The following is a 17,035-nucleotide window of genomic DNA, read 5'->3' as shown; positions in this document are numbered from 1 at the left end:
AAATTCAACCAAAAATAAAGAAAAATGGAAACCCTCTTTACTTGCCTAAGCCTTGCTCGCCCGCTTTGGCCTCACTCATCTTGCTCGCCACTTGCCTCTCTTTGCTTGCCTCACTTGCCTTGTTGCTCGCCTTTGTTCACTCACCTCACTATTTGCCTCTATTCTCTTGCTTTGCCTATTAGTTTTGATGTTGCCTTTTAGTAAGTGTAAATTTCTGTTGTTATCTTATCTTATCTTATATTTATGTTTGATATGTATTGTATTTATAATTTGATTGTCCAATATGACATTATTGATAAATATGTAATTTAAAATGGTACGTTTGTCTTTTGAAGGAATAAAAAAAAAAAAAAAGTTGGTCTTAGGTTGATTTTGGAACCTTAGTTCAGTCATTGATCTTGGGCTCAATAGGGCCAATCCCCGGTCCCAAAATTAAGGATCAACATTATGTGGGTTAATCCCTCAGTTAAGTGTTAAACCGGCCTAACCTAGACCATGATCACTCATAAACTACATTAAACATTAAAAAGTTTATAAATCATATTATATATTGGATCAAAGTTCAAATACTATTTGTGTCGTTTGCCCAAACTAGATTAAGAGGAAATTGCCCGAATTAGATTATGATTAACTTGTTTAATCATTGTTGTTGTTATCCTTAGAAAATGATACTGCTCACTAGGCGTGAGGATGGGGAACATGTCCACGGGGGCAACATCCTCTCTCCAATAATTAAAAATCCTTTTCTTGGACTCCTCTCTCACGATAACTCTAATTATTTTCAATTTTAATCAAGTCGCCTAAGATATGATTAGTGGAAAAAAAATATAATTAATCGATCTCTTACGCTACCACCACCCACCCGATCAACTTGTGATGGTTGGCGCTACTAAGGGAAAGTCAGGTCGTTCCTCTAGGATGGCGGCTTAGGAGATGGGCATGAATGGAATTTGGAATAACTTTCTTTCAAGCAGGGAAAGTCTAAATATATTTCAAATGACATTGAAAATGCTACAATATTAGTTGGGGTGTATGAAAATCAATTCATAAAAGAATGTGAAAGATATTTTATCTTTTTTCTTCGTTAGAATATGTTCGACTTGTTTCAGATGCTCAAACACCATTTGCAACAACATCACTTTACAAATTGAGTTCTCGAGACGCTACTTGAAAGTCAAATTAACATCATGACGTGGATTCATGTTCGTAAGATCTAAGCTGAAAAATTAAATAAAAAAAGAAAGAAAATGATGATTAGTGAGCAAACCAAGCGCCACCCGGACTATGAATTGGTAGATTGAGAACATCCAGCAAGATCATCGTTTGAAAACTTCAAACCCATTATTGGACATTGTCAACCAAAATACTTAAGAACTCCATGTGGACGAAAGGGGCAAGTGGCCATGATTGAAGAACGAGGCATAGGCAAAAACGAAAGAAAGAATCAAAACATTCGGAGAAGCGTCAAAAGAGGAAACAAAGTCAAAACTTCTACGTTGTGGAAATGACATACATGAATTAAGAAATCTATGGAAGTCCCACATTTTTCATTTTCAGTTCTAAAATTCCCCTTTTCCTTTCATAACTTATCAGAGTCCTTTTCTTCCCCTTTTGTCAGAACAAACTAAGGGCAAGTCCTGTAAAGTAAAAAATTAATTAAATTTGACTAATTAAGTATATCTAGTTACTAATATATTCCCACATAATTTTAATCTTTTATTTGAAATATAAATAAAATTCTATAGACGCCTTGCTTTCGGCGCCCTGTAAAGCGGAAGCATTGAATTGCCAATAAAAAAGAAAATAGAATTTGAACCTATTTCTAAGAAGAACAGTAGTGCCAGTTCCAGAAGCATTAGTAAAAAAATTGGGCAGTCCCACCTTACCTTCAAGAATGGTGACATTTCCTGGAAGCTTGACGACAGCAAATTTGGCGCCCTCTAAGACAGAAGCATTGAATTGCCAATAAAAAATAAAATAGAATTTGAACCTATTTCTAAGAAGAACAGTAGTGCCCATTCCAGAAGCATTAGTCAAAAATTTGGGCAGTCCCACCTTACCTTTAAGAATGGCGACATTTCCTGGAAGCTTGACAACAGCAAACGTGCAACTATCGGTTTGCTTAATTTGGCAGGACATGGAATTTCCTCTTTCCATATCCGTTTCCTTTTTCTTCTTTTTTTCCTTTTTTTTCAGATTTTATTTATCTTTGATACGTATCCACAATGCAATCATTCACTATACCAATCCCAAATCGTATGCCGACAATTATCACAAGAGGGTACCGAACGTGAGATGTGGCCAAAAACCACAGTAGCAGAAACATGATTAATAAGATTAATGTAGTTAAAATATTTGAAAATTGTTTCACAAACAAAAAATAAAAGTTGCTACAATACAATGCAATTTTAACTCACTCATTTTAAAACGTAGGCACGAATCTCTAAAGGTTAGATTCGCTTTTATCCGTGCCAGCTCATCCAATCAATGGTTGCTCATAAGTCATAATCTAATGACAGCCTAGGAGTGTCTATGTAATCCAAATACAAGAATTAGAAAACACTTAATACCTTTTGATATTACAATTGAAACATGAAGGAAAAAGGCGGTCGCACATCAAGTTGAGCACTTGATTAATTCAAGTTGCTTATGCCATTGATCTCCGTACGACATTTTTGTCAATTGATGATCATGATTAATCAGCCGCCCGTGTATAATGCAGTAATTAGAATCGAAATACTATAAGGGGGCGTTCAAGAGAGAAAAATGCTATTAAAAAAATGTAATCGCGGAAACCCATCTCCTAATCGACAGCCCGCATCGGCTTAAAACAAATGCTTACTGCGTCATTAACTTCTAATTTTATTCATGGTCCCCCCACATTCCCCAATACCGTGGGCCGAGGCTGCCAAGTGGCATTAAGTAAAGCAGCCGCTGACGTCATCCTTATCGTAAAAGATGACGTCATCTGGGCCACGTCAGCAATTTTCCTGTCTTTATTTTTTTCAGCTCTCCTTGGCTCTCGCTTTTTCAAATCAAGCCATCCTTCTTCCGACTTTCCTCACATCTTCCGGTGATTTGCTGTCCTCTTTCCTCTCTCCTTCGGCACCAAGGGAATAAAAACCCCATCATCCATCACTCGCCCAGAAAAAATCCACCGTGAACCACAAGAGCGGATAAGAATCTGCCATTTTTACACGGAAAGATGGAAACTTTTTGGCTCGAGAGATCATTATCGACTAATAGTAGTAGCAAGAGAAGAGCGATCGAGGAGCTCGTCGATGGCCGTGAATCGGCCATGCGGCTTAAGACCCTTCTCCGTAAACCCTCTGGGAATAATGGGTCTCAGCCGGCCGACGAACTTGTCGTGAAGATCTTGAGATCTTTCACCGAGAGTATCTCTGCCTTGAGTTCTTGTGAAGAGAGTGAGGTTCGTGAGGTTATGTCGCCCCAGATTGGTGGCTTCGGCGCCGGTTGTGACGATCAGGGGTCTGAACATTCCGGCGAGAGTAGGAAGAGGCCGGGCTTGAAAGACGGAAGAGGTTGCTACAAGAGAAGGTACCTTGTGACTTCTTTGTTTCACTTCCATCTCGAGATAGAAAGTCCTCTGTTTTTCTTGTTGTTGAAGGAGTTAAGGATTCTTTTTACCTTTAATTGGCCCAATTTCTCCTAAAAACGAGCCCTTTCTGTTCATAACACTGTACGGTCAATGTAATCATTTGGTCGGTTAGCTTGCGTTCCTGGGTTTATCTGACGGTTTGGTTCTTGATTGAGTGCAGAAAGGAGTCTGAAACCCGCACAACAATTTCTCCCACCAAGGATGATGGTCATGCTTGGAGAAAGTACGGCCAAAAGGACATTCTTAATTCCAAGTACCCAAGGTTTGTCATTTGCTTCTCATTTCACCTCAATTCCAAAGTTTTCCTTCAGGGGTTGAATTGACAGGGTCAACCATCTTGAAATATGCATCTAGCATTAACAACCGAGTTTTGTCACCATCCCAAAGCTTACCGTTCTGTGTTGGAACTTGGAACCTCATTTCTTGGATCAAGCTGGTTAAACTAACTAGACAGCTGCTTCCTAGAGGGCAACTAGGGAAATAATGAGAAGTGGGTCACTAAGAAAGAATCATTAAACGCCTGCAAAATCTTAGAGATTAAAGTTTAAGGTTGGAGAATCGTCAATCTCATTCCTCTCGAACTGTGATGTATTGTCAGGTGCTACTTCAGGTGCACACACAAGAATGACCAAGGTTGCAGAGCTACCAAACAAGTCCAGAAAATGGAGGACGACCCCAAAATGTACCAAATCACATACATTGGCAATCACACATGCAGAGAGATCACGAGGGCCCCACAGATGATCACAGACTCTGATCCCTGGGAATCCTCTTACACTCCCTCCCGCAACAATTCGGACACAAAGCCTCTGACCAATTCTCAGCAAAGTTTTGTCCTCTGCTCAGCTAACAACAGCATCAAGAAAGAAGAGGAACTAGCGCCAGTTAAGGAAGACACCACAACAACCTCAAGCGACTTGACGGATAACCTTTCATCCTTCGATTCACTTTTGCCCCCAGAACTGATGGGTTTTGAATCATCTGACCCGACCGCCATGTACCTGTCTGGTGTGGATGATAGTCCGCAGAGTTTTCTGGACATGGACACGATGGGACGATTCGGTTTTGATGGAGAGTTTCCATTTTACGAGAACTTGCAGTTTTCCTAGCACTCGATAACACGAGTCAGCATCGCTTGTATACTCTTGTTTGTACTGTTTAGCTCCGAATTCGTCAGCTGTCTTGAGGAAAAACCAGTTTAGGAATGAAAAATTTTCGCTCTGCACTCGTGAGAGACTTCGGACTGTGTTGAGACTAGTCTTTTGTACGCCTAATGGGACACTAAGTAATGAGATCTGTTCCTCGTGTACCCCTTTTACACTTGCAAATGAAAATTTGTGTGCTTTTTATGATGCTCTCATCTCAGTGTTTCGTTCTCATGACCGTCTCAAACCAAGCAACCACAACATATTCGATAAATTCTGCTCCATGTTGCGGTTAACTTCTGATGTGTAATCCTTTTCTCACACAGGCCTTTACTGAATTGTTGCGGAACATGAGAACAGTGTGCTTATGGAAATCAGGAACTACAAAATAATGCTTTTCCATCAAATTGAAACGAACATGGTCATTTCTCAGTCATTTCTCGCGACTTTCGAGTCATTTCTCACGGCTTTCGAGTTTCGACAAAAGAGAGTATAACAAGATAGTTTCTCACGACTTTCAAGTTTCGACAAAAGAGAGTATAACAAGATAGTTTTGCACGTCCTTATTTGGAAAACAGAACAAAAATTGAAGATCAAGATCAGTTTTCATAGATAATGAATACTGAATACTGTAATTGGATGGTGGTAGTGCAAAAGCAAGGGGTTTTGTCGCATTTGGCTGCTAGGAACTTGGATCGAAGTAGCCATGGATTATAATGCTGCAAAAGTTAGGTTCCACGAAATCAATGGATTGACTTGGAGGTCTTCTCATCGCTTCGATAGAAATTTCGCGGCAAGTAATTTGGGTCACCGAGAAGAGAGAGATAGTCAGCCTGTTCACATAAGAATTCACATGGTAGGACGGGCCGGTGACAATGACTCCGTGTCCCCACACAGAAAAAGAAAGCCCAAGTCAACTACCATAGGTTTTTCATCCTTTCGAATCGCTTTAATCTGGAGCAGTACCAATTGCATTTAGAAATTTTGCACGTTAGCGAAGAAATTAAAGTGATTTGTTTAAATGGGTAGTACAAATTATGATGCTCAAAAAGTGTTGAGAGTGTGCAGTAGAAATCTGATACCTTCATTTGGAGAGATCTCCAAGAGGGAAGAGGGAGGACAAAGTTTGAACTTGTCAATATATCAATTACTCAAAAACTTAAACCAATGAATTATAAATTTAACTATACACTACATGAATTCTCAGATGTGGGATTTTTATAATATAACTTACTCACATGTGCATTCTAATAATTTCCTCTTCACGCGTGAGATTAGTGTTAGGTCTATTTCTCCTTAATTCAAATATTCTTTTAGCCAAACTTCATCCTTATGGGCATGCATCAATCGCAACCATTTGCTCCAATACCATTTGTTGTGAGTGTGCATTAGAAGTTAGATACATTCACTTGGAGAGATAATCAAGAGGGAGCTTAAGTCTGAATTCGTTAACATATCTAGTTAGACCCGACGAGTTATGAGCAAATTAAAATATATTAATTAATCTGCACTATATCAATTTTTATATGTAGGATTTTTATAACATAACTCCCTCACGTGTGTGCATATTAATAAAAATCATGAGATCTTATGTCAGAATATTACTCTTGACATCACGGGATACAATTCAAAGGAATAAGTCTACCTAACTTAGGATTGAGACATTATGGGTACCTTCGAGATAAAGCTGATTTCATATCTAAACATATCCTTAAAAGGCTTCATCCTAAATTGGGTTTCTCGGGATGTAAAACAACGAGATAAAAACCCCCACAAGACTCTCCGGCCACAAACCCACCTTGATCCCTGCGATGCCTTCCTCGGGGCTTGCCCGTGCATGGTACAGGGAAATGATAGGGTGTGTGCATATTAATAAAAATCATGAGATCTTATGTCAAAATATTACTTTTGACATCACGGGATATAATTCAAAGGAATAAGTCTACCTAACTTAGGATTGAGAAATTATGAGTACCTTCGAGAGAAAGCTGATTTTGTTTTGCCACGATGTTTGAAAAGATTTAGAAGATTGAGAATTTGTTTTTGTTTAGAGCCTCTCAAACATTGAGTGAGTCTGTGGTGTCCCAATCTGACACTGACACTCAGAAATTGACAGGATTCGAGCATCCAATCGAAAAAGAGAAAGATTAGACCCAAAAAAAAAAAAAATCGAAAAAGAGAAAGAGACCAGAAGCGACTCGAGTATCTTCGGTGAAGTTGACGAAGATGTTCCATGAAGTTGCCTTGTATTTAAGGAAGAGTTATCTGGATCTTGCACCGAAAACGACACTAAAACACGCAAAGCTGGTAGCAGATTAAACAACAAAACGACAATAAATACCCGTTAGGAATTTCCGGGAATTTCCAGGAACTTGACGCTCATTTATCTTTAGAAGGAATATTTCATACAACTACCCATTTAAAGATGGGACTTGATCTCTGCAAATTCCTGTCCTGCCACTCAATTTTTGTTTTTGTCAGACGTCGTTTAGAAATATTAACTCGTCCCTACAACAACCTTGATCTTCTCGTTACTTACCATTCTCGTGATCAAAGTCCCGCAACTAAATTGGGACGAGATCCCTTGACCTAACAAGGCTCGAAACATAATTTGAATACACCGAAACAAGCAATTTCCTTCTTGAATTTATGCATGTCACATGTGTTCCGATCCCATTTAGATCTAATCATTTTATGAAGAAATTTCAAAAGTCAAGTTTTTGACTATGGCACATCCAAGCCTACCCATTGATCACGTCTAGCCTTGTTCAAATATTGGACATTTGTTTTTGAAGTACAAGAATTTCGCAATGCGATTAGCATATAGATACAAGTGATAAATTCATTTGAACACGTACACACACATTCTAAATCATGTATGGGGCTAGGGCTCATACAATTTATCATTTATCTATAAAGAGTTTAATACCTACATCATATAACAGCTAGAAGTTACTCCCAAGTGCTTATTTAACACTCAATCAAAGGAGAAGGAAAAGTAAAGAATCTGTCATATGCTTATCGAGTGACCTAATAAAGTGTACATAAACATTAATTTTATAGAAACATTAAGTGGTGCAGGCATTAGAGTACAACAGACTGAATGTAATTCTAGACAGTAAGCATTTGACTTGTTCAGACAGTAATTGCAATTTAACAATTTATTTACAAAGCTACCGGGGATTAAGACTAGTAGTAATTAAACCATACTTTGTTTTCTCCTCCTCCTGCAATTGGGTTTTGAAGTGTTAGCTTTCTTTCAGACACTCCCCCATTAAATCATTTTCCTTCCTTGGATCTAGGGAAAATCATATCTATGGTGCCTGTATTGCTGGTCCCGGGATTAAACATCGCAGCCGCCATTTCTTCTACTGGGTACTCGATGACGTCGTATCGAGCAGCTGAAGCGCTTGACCCGCTGCCTACGACCACCGGGTTGGTGCTGCTCGATCCGCTAAACCCGCCTAATTGCAAATCCATTGGAATGGCATTCGCTGATGGCGGCAGCGGCGGAAACAATGGCGCGGTCGAGGACATGTGGCACGTGTGATCGCCATGGTAGATTACTTCGAAGAAGTGAGGATTGTCGTCGAGTCGCTGCACTTGCTTCTTGGCAGGGCACTGGTATAATTTCTGGTGGGTGCAACGATAATAACCCCTGAAGAAGCCGATTTTTTAGGTCGAACGTATGACCCACTAAGAAGGTACGCGACAGACATGTAAGTTGTTTCTCTACTTGATTAATTTCACATAGCTTGGCCATTACGAAACAAAAATGTTTGGCACGAAACTGGTTTTGGAAATGTAGAAATTCAGATATGCTACTTCGATCTTGGCAAGAATCTTCAAAGAAAATACATGCATATGAGCATCAGCCAATTAGCTAATGAACTCTATTATGTTAAGCACTAAAAATGAAAGCATCTATCAGGAATGAATAAATTTATGTTCGCTGATCATGACCTGTGTAAGTCGAAACTCGACATGAAGTGGCTTAAACCTTAGCACATGATGATGTAACTAAAAAGTCTTTATCGTACAGAGGACCACTTTGTCGATATAATTAGAGATTGCCATATATCAAACATCATTTGAGTATCAGGGCGAATCATAGAGGCGTAGTTCTGTTGCGCGAAGAACAAAGGAACCTGAGTTACCTTGGATAGTTTGATCCGAGAATTGCTTTCTGACCATATTTTCTCCAAGTGTGCCCGTCGTCCGGAGGAATGTCGGTGTTGCCCATCTGAGGAGCTGCGACTCTGATTACCCGTTTCTCTCCTTCATCCCTCCTATAATAAATACTCGATAAGTTTTCACCGCGATTATTTATCATGTACATGTATGATTAATATCACTACTTGTAACATTCATAAAACTAACAAATTATTGCAAGAAATGATGATTATAAATTTACATATTAATCAGTTTGGATGGCAAAGTGAAATACAAACTTAAGCCTGATCGGAAACTCAATAGAGATGAACGTCTAATTTAACTTCAGGCCATCCAAAATTAATTAATTGGCGTGTGCCGGATATGAAGACTTTACATTGAACCCCAAGGCCATCTTATTGACACTATCTGCTCAAAGGACATTTATATGACACTCTTGTAAAATTTGGAAGATATGCTTCTTTTGGACTTTTGGTGGGTCTGTGTTTTCGGGAAATACCTGGGGAATTTCTGCTTCACTAGGCCCCTCGAACTAGTTTATTATTGAACTGTTGATTAAACGATGTTTGTGTGGTTCAGTGAGAGAGAGTCATCCTTGTAATTTCAAGGAAACTACACTTTGTATTTTATCTATGTGTGCATATTGAAGCCATGCAAGTTGTTTCACATGTAAAGTAGTGGAAACTCTTCATGCTTAACCCATCTCCTCCATTCGACCAAAAAGAAAACCTGTCTCCTCCATCACGCAAGCACTAGGTTAATGATGAAATAGGAATCGCAGATGAACGTCTAATTTAACTCCAGGCCATCCAAGATTAATTATTTGGCATGTGTCGGATATGAAGATTTTACATTTAACCCTAAGGCTATCTGATTGACACTATCTACCTAAAGGACATTTATACGACGCTCTTGTAGAATCTGGGAGATATGCTTCCTTTGGACCTTTGGTGGGTCTGTGTTTTTGGGAAGTACCTGGGGAATTTCTGCTTCACAAGGCCCCTCGGACTAGTTTGTTATTGAACTACTGATTAGAAAATGTTTATGCAGCTCAGTGAGAGAGTCATCCTTTAGTTTCAAGGAAACTACACTTTGTATTTTAGCTGCGTGTGAATGTTGAAGCCATGCAAGTTTTACATGCAAAGCAGTGGAAGCCCTTCATGCTTAACCCATCTCTTCCATTTGACCAAAAAGAAAACCTATCTCCTCCATCACCCAAGCATTGGGCTGATGATGATATATAAATCACAGACATTATCTAATCATCATACGGATCTTTATATACAGCTTTTGGAGTAGGTATATTAGGAATATCCTTATTTATTTCTTCTCCTAAATCAAAAAAAGATTGGATATGGGCTAATAGGATGTTGAATGCAACCCATATGGTCTGAACTAAGAGATTCAAAACACAGACAGCACGCTAGGGCAAGCAATTCTCAACATGACCCATATGTTAATCCAGGCGTAGATCTGCCCATTCTGATTTCACAGCGAAACAAGGAACTGTCATCCGTGAAAGGTGCTTCTGTAATAATCAGAATAGTATTGATAGTAATGATAAGAAGAAGAAGGAGGGGTGATATTGACAGTTGATTTGTCTCCTCAGCCTGGTATTGATAAAAGGGTGAAGATAGATGGCTTAGGCAATGCAACTTAGAAGAAAAGCGAACACAGTTAACAAGCACATCTTCACTTGAATTTGCTTAATATAACACATGTTACCTCCTTCGAGATCTTTGCGAGGATGAAGCCGATCTGTTCAGATCTGACGAAACCTCCATGGACAGTATTCCACCTCCAAGGCCTCTAAATGTTGCACAGCTTTCACTGTCGCAACTTCCTCGACCCATCTCAGCTTTAAGGAGCAGTTTGGCTCTCACCTGATGATCTGATCCCAGTTGCCTTCCACTTCCCCAGTTATTGTCTGGCAATAACCTGGGAAAGCAACTTTGATGACCTTCAGTTGATTCCTTACTGTTCATGACCATCATCAATTTCTCCAAAGCTGATGTGAAGATTCTTATGATTTCCTCACAGGTCTCGGTTGCACTTATCTGGGGCTGGTTTGTCAGGGTTGGGAGGTTTGATTCAAGGTCTCTGGCCAGCTTGCACCCTTGAAGAATTAAAAACTTGGTCTGATCTTCCATAATTTTGTTGGACTCTGGGGATGGTCTTGCTCTATTCTATTGGTCAGCACAAATAGAGCATTTGGACATTATTACAACTGCATGCCCTAGAGGACATATAAAGTAATGGGGTGTTGATTTCCATGTTCCCGATAATACTTTTGGTTTATTTTTTCAAGTGCGGGTGCTCATATTTTTAGTATGTACTGGAAAGTATTCAGAAAGTAACAAAAATGATCGTTGGACACGGTAGAGGAAGAAGAAAGGAAACCCGGCTAAGAAGACTTTGTCAAAGGTCCACATTTGCTTTTCAACCTGGACCCAAGGTTGACCCTTAACATTTTGGAAGTGTGAATCATGAAACTCTCTTGCCTAGTGGGAGCTTTTCTTCCTCTCACTTCTTTCTTTTTCCATGTTTCATGGAGAAATTTGAAGGCTTTTAGCTCAAATCTGACTAAGCTTTTACTAATTGCTGTTGTGATTAATTTCTTTAATATTCCCATTTGACCTGTTTAGTGTCTATTTTAGTTTATCGCTTTTGTACATGAATTAACAATGGTGAAAATTTAACTTTTCAATTATTAAATAGCTCGTGACGAACTAATTCGTTGTATCAATCAAGACTTACACATCAATTAGATCATTAGATGAGTGAGGGGTAATAAGGATCTGTTCATTGCCTTGTAGAGATTCGTTTTCATGATTTGAAGTTAATAAATCACGTAATTTGCTTATTGCGCGTAGCAGCATGGTTATATTAATCACCAACATGGTATCTTTTTTGACTATTGTTTGTTTCAGACTGATGAGTTTGAATTCAAATAGAGAATTTGTAGTGTAAGTTTCCAGTAGCTATCTTCAAAGGTCCATGAGGGAGATATTCAGCCAAGGTTGAACGCTTCGTGTACGGCTTTTAACCCCACTCAACGGGTCATGACCAGTGAATTTGATCTCCGGTCATCATCTGATTCTTTATTCAAGAAATTGTGGTTGATTTTCCTTCCTGATGTTCCAATGCAAGTTCCAAAGACTAGAACGCCGATAGATGGCAATTAGCTGTCGAGTCATGGGATCAACACTAAAAAACGCCCAAGTATTTTGACATGACTGCATAGAAAAATTCTGACCATTGGTCAAGTTCAACAGTTCCAAGCTGAAGAACCGGCTTGCCCATTTCTCACTATTGTTTCTAGACTGTACATATGTTGTTGGCCATATCTAGTGTGAATGCCGTTCAAAACATTACATATATGGCATCAACCTAAGTCATGAAACCATGCAACGACGTCAAAATCCTGGGTTGAACCAGTCAACTTCATGGCCGAAAGGGGAAAGGTAACGCAGTCAAAGTCATAAACACAGAAGCAAACGCGAGGTTGAACGTAGGAGATTGAGTTGAGCAGATATGTGTAGCACCAAAGTAAACCGAGAATTCTAATATAAGAGGAATTTAGTACTTGCCTGCATAATTGACAAATCACACTTCTCCGGGAGTTATTTGGTTTCTATAGTGCTAATGATTGTGAAAACTATGGCCTCACAATTGAGCTAATGAAAAGAACCAAGAATCTTAATGTGCGAAGGAGTAATCATAGAAATTCAAGCGTAGCTGAAAGGTCAAAAATATTGCTGTATTGTCAGCATTTATCCTCCTATAAGTATGTATTTAGCTTGAAAAATTGTGATCCACAATTAGCAAAAGAATTTAACTATCAGAATTTAGAAGCAAAAGAATTTCGAGTATGTGGTGACATCCTATACCGACAAATTGGCAAAAAAAAGAATCCTATGCCAGAAATTTCGAGGAGCAAACAACGTGTTGTATCTTCCTGGAGCCATTTCATAAACTTGAGAGCTCGGCCACCTTTATACTTCTTCAACCTATAAGAATCACAATTTGGATCATTAACATGGAAGACAGGCCTCATAGTATTTGCATGAATATTATCGGACCAGAACAGTCCCAGAGTCACCAAATTCAGACAAAATGTTACAAGCAGGCCATTTATGTAAATCATTTATGCGTAAGGATTTTGAGTAAACACCTGCGGAAGATTCATAAGCTCATATACAGCTTTCTTTGGGGTCAGCTCATTGTCAATAATACGAGCAACTGCCGTCAACACAGGCATTTTAACATTGTATTTCTGGGCCAAGGCAATCACAGCTCCTGCTGTTGAGACGCCTTCAGCCACCTGCGCATATGAAGATCAAAAGTGAAAGGGTAGTCACAGCACTTACACAGACAAAGGTATTATTAGGAAAATTCTGATAATCAATCTCATCACAAGAGAAGTCACCAACAAAATATTATTTGTCTTAGAAAGTTTGTCGAGCACCTGATTCATAGAGCCAAGTATATCCTCGAGCTTCTCACCCAATCCTAGACGCACTCCAACCGTTCTATTTCTTGAAAGATTTACAAAGCATGTCAGCATTATATCCCCAGTTCCCGACAGACCAGTAATGGTGGTTGGCTTTGCACCCATCTGAGTGAATTAAATAGAGGAAAATCAGAGAGAGAGGACCAGCAAAAAACCAGAAACAAGGATGACAATGAAAAGATTAGGTGGATTTGCCACAAACGAAATGAGCCCTTTTAACAGGTAGATGTGTGTGTGTGTACACAGCGCGCGAGAGAGAGAGAGAGAGTATGGGGTGTGATGAGTTCATCTGAAAATGAGCGGTTCCAGTGTCAAAAAAATTTCCACAGGATTACTTTTAAAAGAATTAAGCAGTCAGATTTCTTTTGCCTACCCTCCTAATAGCTCACCTAAAGTTCAGTGCACTGACTAATAATATCTAAACATCATCCATCAAGAGGCCAGTGAAAAGCTATGTCTCTGCTATGAGCATTCTATTTACATTAACAAACAAAAACCTATTAATATTCCACACGAATCATTAACTATATGTACGATAGGCATTGCAAAATCCAACAATGGGTTTTCTTATATTCTACCAGTTCCAAGTGATCAACACTGTCTAATGGAATTTCTAGTTTATGATTTTCCAGTTTCTAGAGCTACTGCTATTAAGCATGATGAATAGCAACAATGCACAGAAATCTCCATTAGGAAAATGATTTGTAGAGAGAACCTTTGTCGCCAACCATCTTATCTCAGAACAACCTTGGGCAACTAGAGCTGCCATTGAATTATTACCAAGATGCATCCCGTCCACAATTCCTGCTGCTATTGCTAGTACATTCTTCAAAGCACCTGCAATTTCCACCCCTGTAACATCACTGGGAGCCATCAGAGGTTACAAACTGAACTCATCAGATGACATGCACAGAAAACACAGTTCCTTTAGCCAAGCATATTGTATATCGAGTGGTGGGGCGACAAGAGAGGTCAATGGTAATATAAAGATTCACAAACCGAATGGATCAACAGCCAACAAACAAAGTACATGAAAAATAGAAGACAAGGATCATGGACATCATTCTGCTATAGAAATAGAATAAGGACAATCTGGATGAGTACAATAAAATCAAAGAAAAAGTAGAAGCCTCAAAGGTGTACTTTACTGACCCTATGACTCAGCAGAAACTGCATACCTTGACGTATTAATTCTTAGGTAACTAGAAGCAAGGAGCTGCTGAGCTGCGTTTGCTAGTTTTTTGTCCTTAGTTGCCACCACCATTGCTGCAAACAACTAGAAAAGGTCAAAATCTCACAGGCAGCATTTGCTCACTGATATTGGTGATTATGACAACCCAGCACAAACAAATACCTGTCGGTAATTTATTCATCAATTCCAAAGCAAAAGAAGGTCCTGACAGTGCAATGAAAGGTTGTCGGGGATTTCTCAATGCTTGAGGAATAATTTGAGACATCATCCTCAATGTGTTGAGTTCCAACCCTTTGCTCAGGGATATAAACGGCAAGGCTGGATCAACATAACTTGCAATGCCCTCGAGGAAAGCCGAGCTGAACTGCTTATGCAAAAAAGATCTGTCAACTTTAATAGGTAATTCAGTTGCGAAAATTGGAGACTGCCGCATATGCTTCTTCACAGAAAATTGCACAGATAAGACACCATGTCGTTAAGAACAGCATATGAACTAGCATGGATGAGTAATAGTCAGATTAAACGAAAGTACCTGCACAGGTACTGCATGAAGGCAATAGTCTGCCTTAAGCAAAGCTGTTTGCGCATCGGTTGTAGCAACTACATTTTTTGGGAGTTTGTGATCTGGAAAATACTTGCTGAACATAAAGAACATCAGTGAAGCAGAGTGAACAAAGAAAGAAATTATGCACCGTGGAAGTTATTAACACCAAAGCAGCAGAAAACTTACTGATTACAGTGATCGTCATTGATTGAACGACAAACAATCGGATCCCTGACAAGCATATGAACTTCCATTTGAGCCTTTCTGCTAGCAATGTGTGCAGCCATTGCAGTACCAAAGGACCCACCTCCAAGCACCACAACCTAAAAGCCAACAAATGATAAAAACATTCTGAAATCGTAAGTAAAAAGTAAGTCAACTTTTATATTTACATTTTTATAAGTGTTTACATTGATATACAATGATCTCTTCTTCCACAGACTTGAAAATGAGTATAACAAATCAATAGATAAATGCCACTTTTGAATAGGCTTCAGAGCTCAATTAAGAATGGAAGTATTGAGTCCAACTTAAGTTGATTCGTTTTGAATTCAGAGGCCTGGTAAGAGAGTCCTGCTTGAAACCAGAGATCTCCAAGCGGGAAGTAAAAAGGAGTACCATAATCAGATGTCCGTGTTCTTCCAGAATAGCAGATATACAAATAATGCCTTCTCCAATTATGCAGATATTGTCCAAATTGCCAAAACGAGTCGCGTATTTAGAAAGCAGAACAAAACCATTATTCTAGTCAAGTGCTACAACGCCAGTTCCGAATTGAAAGGAGATATCGTAAAGTGAGGCGAAGTACAGTGATAATCCCCAAGCAGCAACATCTCCAGGAAATCGAAGAAAAGCACAAAAGAACTAAAAGGCAATCCCAAAGAGTTCAAGAACGTCATTGCTCATTTGTGAAAGGAGCACAAGTACAGTCCAATTCTACTTACGTACGGGGACCAAGTAAAAGAAAGAACCCAACATCCATTTGAATTCAGAAACTTCTTATCAGCGAATTGAAAAGAAAAACGCAAGGATTGTTTTTTTAAACAATTAGAAATGGCAAAGTCTAGAATACCTCTACACAGGAAGATTGAGAAACCCGCAGACAAAAATCAAGACGATTCGATCAATCAAGACAAACCCAACTCTCCAAATGCCCAACCAGTTACTAAAAGCGAAATCTTGATGCAGAAAGTAACCTTGTTCGTACGTTCAAGAACATCGGTCTTGGCCTTGGACCGCCAGGACCTGGACCACCGGACCAGCTTCTCCCACGCTACCCGGACCGCTTTTCTGCTGTCTCTCGAGCGCTCGGCCGGAGCATTAGTTTCAGAGGCGGAGGATCGACGGCCGTCGTCTTCCGCCGGTAACGGCGGCGGCGAAGTGCTCTCGGAAGAGCAAGAACGGGAGGTGGAGATGGGATTAGGGGGAGGGTGAAATTGGAAAATGACGGTGGGTCTCGAGCGCCGCTTCAGTGGGGTGCGCCGGAATCCGAAGGATGGAGACGGGTTGGAGGTTGCGTAGAAGCCGTTCAAGAAGGCTGGCTCCATTAACGCCGCCATTCACGCAGAGAGAGAGAGAGAGAGAGACGTGGCAAGCGGCATGCGAGGCTTGATCCTTGCGGTGCACTGTTTTTTTTTTTTTTTTTTTTTCGTTAAGGTTTATCCAATACTGGTGCTTGGCTTGCTTGGTGGTGAGAGGAAATTCCTGCCTTGTTAATTTACAGGTGTCTCCGTTCATCAATTTAGGTACGCTAATGGAATTTTGAGTTGTTGATCTATTATTGAGATTAATTCGGTCTATCTAAGTATTTTTTCTTTTTCTGGTACTTAGGGAACTTCCGTGCGTCGCT

The 17,035-nt window shown here is 39.6% G+C and overlaps 3 protein-coding genes across 4 annotated transcripts; 1 reads left to right on the top strand and 2 right to left on the bottom strand.

Annotated features, from left to right (window-relative positions):
- The first annotated feature begins 3,045 nt into the window (after positions 1 to 3,045).
- LOC104454471 (probable WRKY transcription factor 70) lies at positions 3,046 to 4,971 on the top strand. Its single transcript, XM_010069319.3, has 3 exons — positions 3,046 to 3,558; positions 3,780 to 3,881; positions 4,218 to 4,971. The coding sequence occupies exons 1-3, from the start codon at positions 3,206 to 3,208 to the stop codon at positions 4,726 to 4,728; spliced, it is 966 nt and encodes a 321-aa protein (XP_010067621.1). The 5' UTR covers positions 3,046 to 3,205; the 3' UTR covers positions 4,729 to 4,971.
- A 2,832-nt stretch (positions 4,972 to 7,803) lies between these two features.
- LOC104454470 (WRKY transcription factor 55) lies at positions 7,804 to 11,159 on the bottom strand. Its single transcript, XM_010069318.3, has 3 exons — positions 10,663 to 11,159; positions 8,922 to 9,053; positions 7,804 to 8,422 (listed from the first exon to the last, which is right to left on the bottom strand). Exons 1-3 carry the CDS (start codon positions 11,085 to 11,087, stop codon positions 8,044 to 8,046), a joined length of 936 nt encoding a protein of 311 aa, XP_010067620.1. The 5' UTR covers positions 11,088 to 11,159; the 3' UTR covers positions 7,804 to 8,043.
- Positions 11,160 to 12,636: 1,477 nt separating this feature from the next.
- LOC104454469 (glycerol-3-phosphate dehydrogenase [NAD(+)] 2, chloroplastic) lies at positions 12,637 to 16,825 on the bottom strand. Of its 2 annotated transcripts, none has more exons than XM_010069317.3 (9): positions 16,383 to 16,825; positions 15,373 to 15,509; positions 15,175 to 15,280; positions 14,805 to 15,006; positions 14,629 to 14,716; positions 14,166 to 14,313; positions 13,406 to 13,555; positions 13,112 to 13,261; positions 12,637 to 12,947 (listed from the first exon to the last, which is right to left on the bottom strand). In XM_010069317.3, the coding sequence occupies exons 1-9, from the start codon at positions 16,743 to 16,745 to the stop codon at positions 12,933 to 12,935; spliced, it is 1,359 nt and encodes a 452-aa protein (XP_010067619.2). In that variant the 5' UTR covers positions 16,746 to 16,825; the 3' UTR covers positions 12,637 to 12,932. The 2 variants fall into 2 exon arrangements, with proteins under 2 accessions (XP_010067619.2, XP_018715330.2); XM_018859785.2 differs by having other exon boundaries at positions 16,394 to 16,752.
- Positions 16,826 to 17,035: the final 210 nt, after the last annotated feature.

Source organism: Eucalyptus grandis, chromosome 7 (genome assembly GCF_016545825.1).
Source record: "Eucalyptus grandis isolate ANBG69807.140 chromosome 7, ASM1654582v1, whole genome shotgun sequence".
NCBI lineage: Eukaryota > Viridiplantae > Streptophyta > Magnoliopsida > Myrtales > Myrtaceae > Eucalyptus > Eucalyptus grandis.
This window is presented reverse-complemented; position numbering and strand designations above follow the sequence as displayed.

Bases quoted from the DNA above. Each gene is read 5' to 3' on its own strand.
- LOC104454470 (XM_010069318.3), bottom strand. From the start codon at position 11,087: ATGGAAGATCAGACCAAGTTTTTAATTCTTCAAGGGTGCAAGCTGGCC. The intron at 9,054-10,662 runs GTAACATGTGTT...TATTTATTATAG, and splicing joins TCGCAAAGATCTCGAAGGAG to GAGGGATGAAGGAGAGAAAC. The intron at 8,423-8,921 runs GTAACTCAGGTT...CGGCTTCTTCAG, and splicing joins CTCGGATCAAACTATCCAAG to GGGTTATTATCGTTGCACCC.
- LOC104454471 (XM_010069319.3), top strand. From the start codon at position 3,206: ATGGAAACTTTTTGGCTCGAGAGATCATTATCGACTAATAGTAGTAGC. The intron at 3,559-3,779 runs GTACCTTGTGAC...GATTGAGTGCAG, and splicing joins AGAGGTTGCTACAAGAGAAG to AAAGGAGTCTGAAACCCGCA. The intron at 3,882-4,217 runs GTTTGTCATTTG...ATGTATTGTCAG, and splicing joins CTTAATTCCAAGTACCCAAG to GTGCTACTTCAGGTGCACAC.
- LOC104454469 (XM_010069317.3), bottom strand. From the start codon at position 16,745: ATGGCGGCGTTAATGGAGCCAGCCTTCTTGAACGGCTTCTACGCAACC. The intron at 14,314-14,628 runs GTATGCAGTTTC...GATGGCTCCCAG, and splicing joins CTAAGAATTAATACGTCAAG to TGATGTTACAGGGGTGGAAA. The intron at 13,262-13,405 runs GTGCTCGACAAA...TCATATGCGCAG, and splicing joins TACTTGGCTCTATGAATCAG to GTGGCTGAAGGCGTCTCAAC.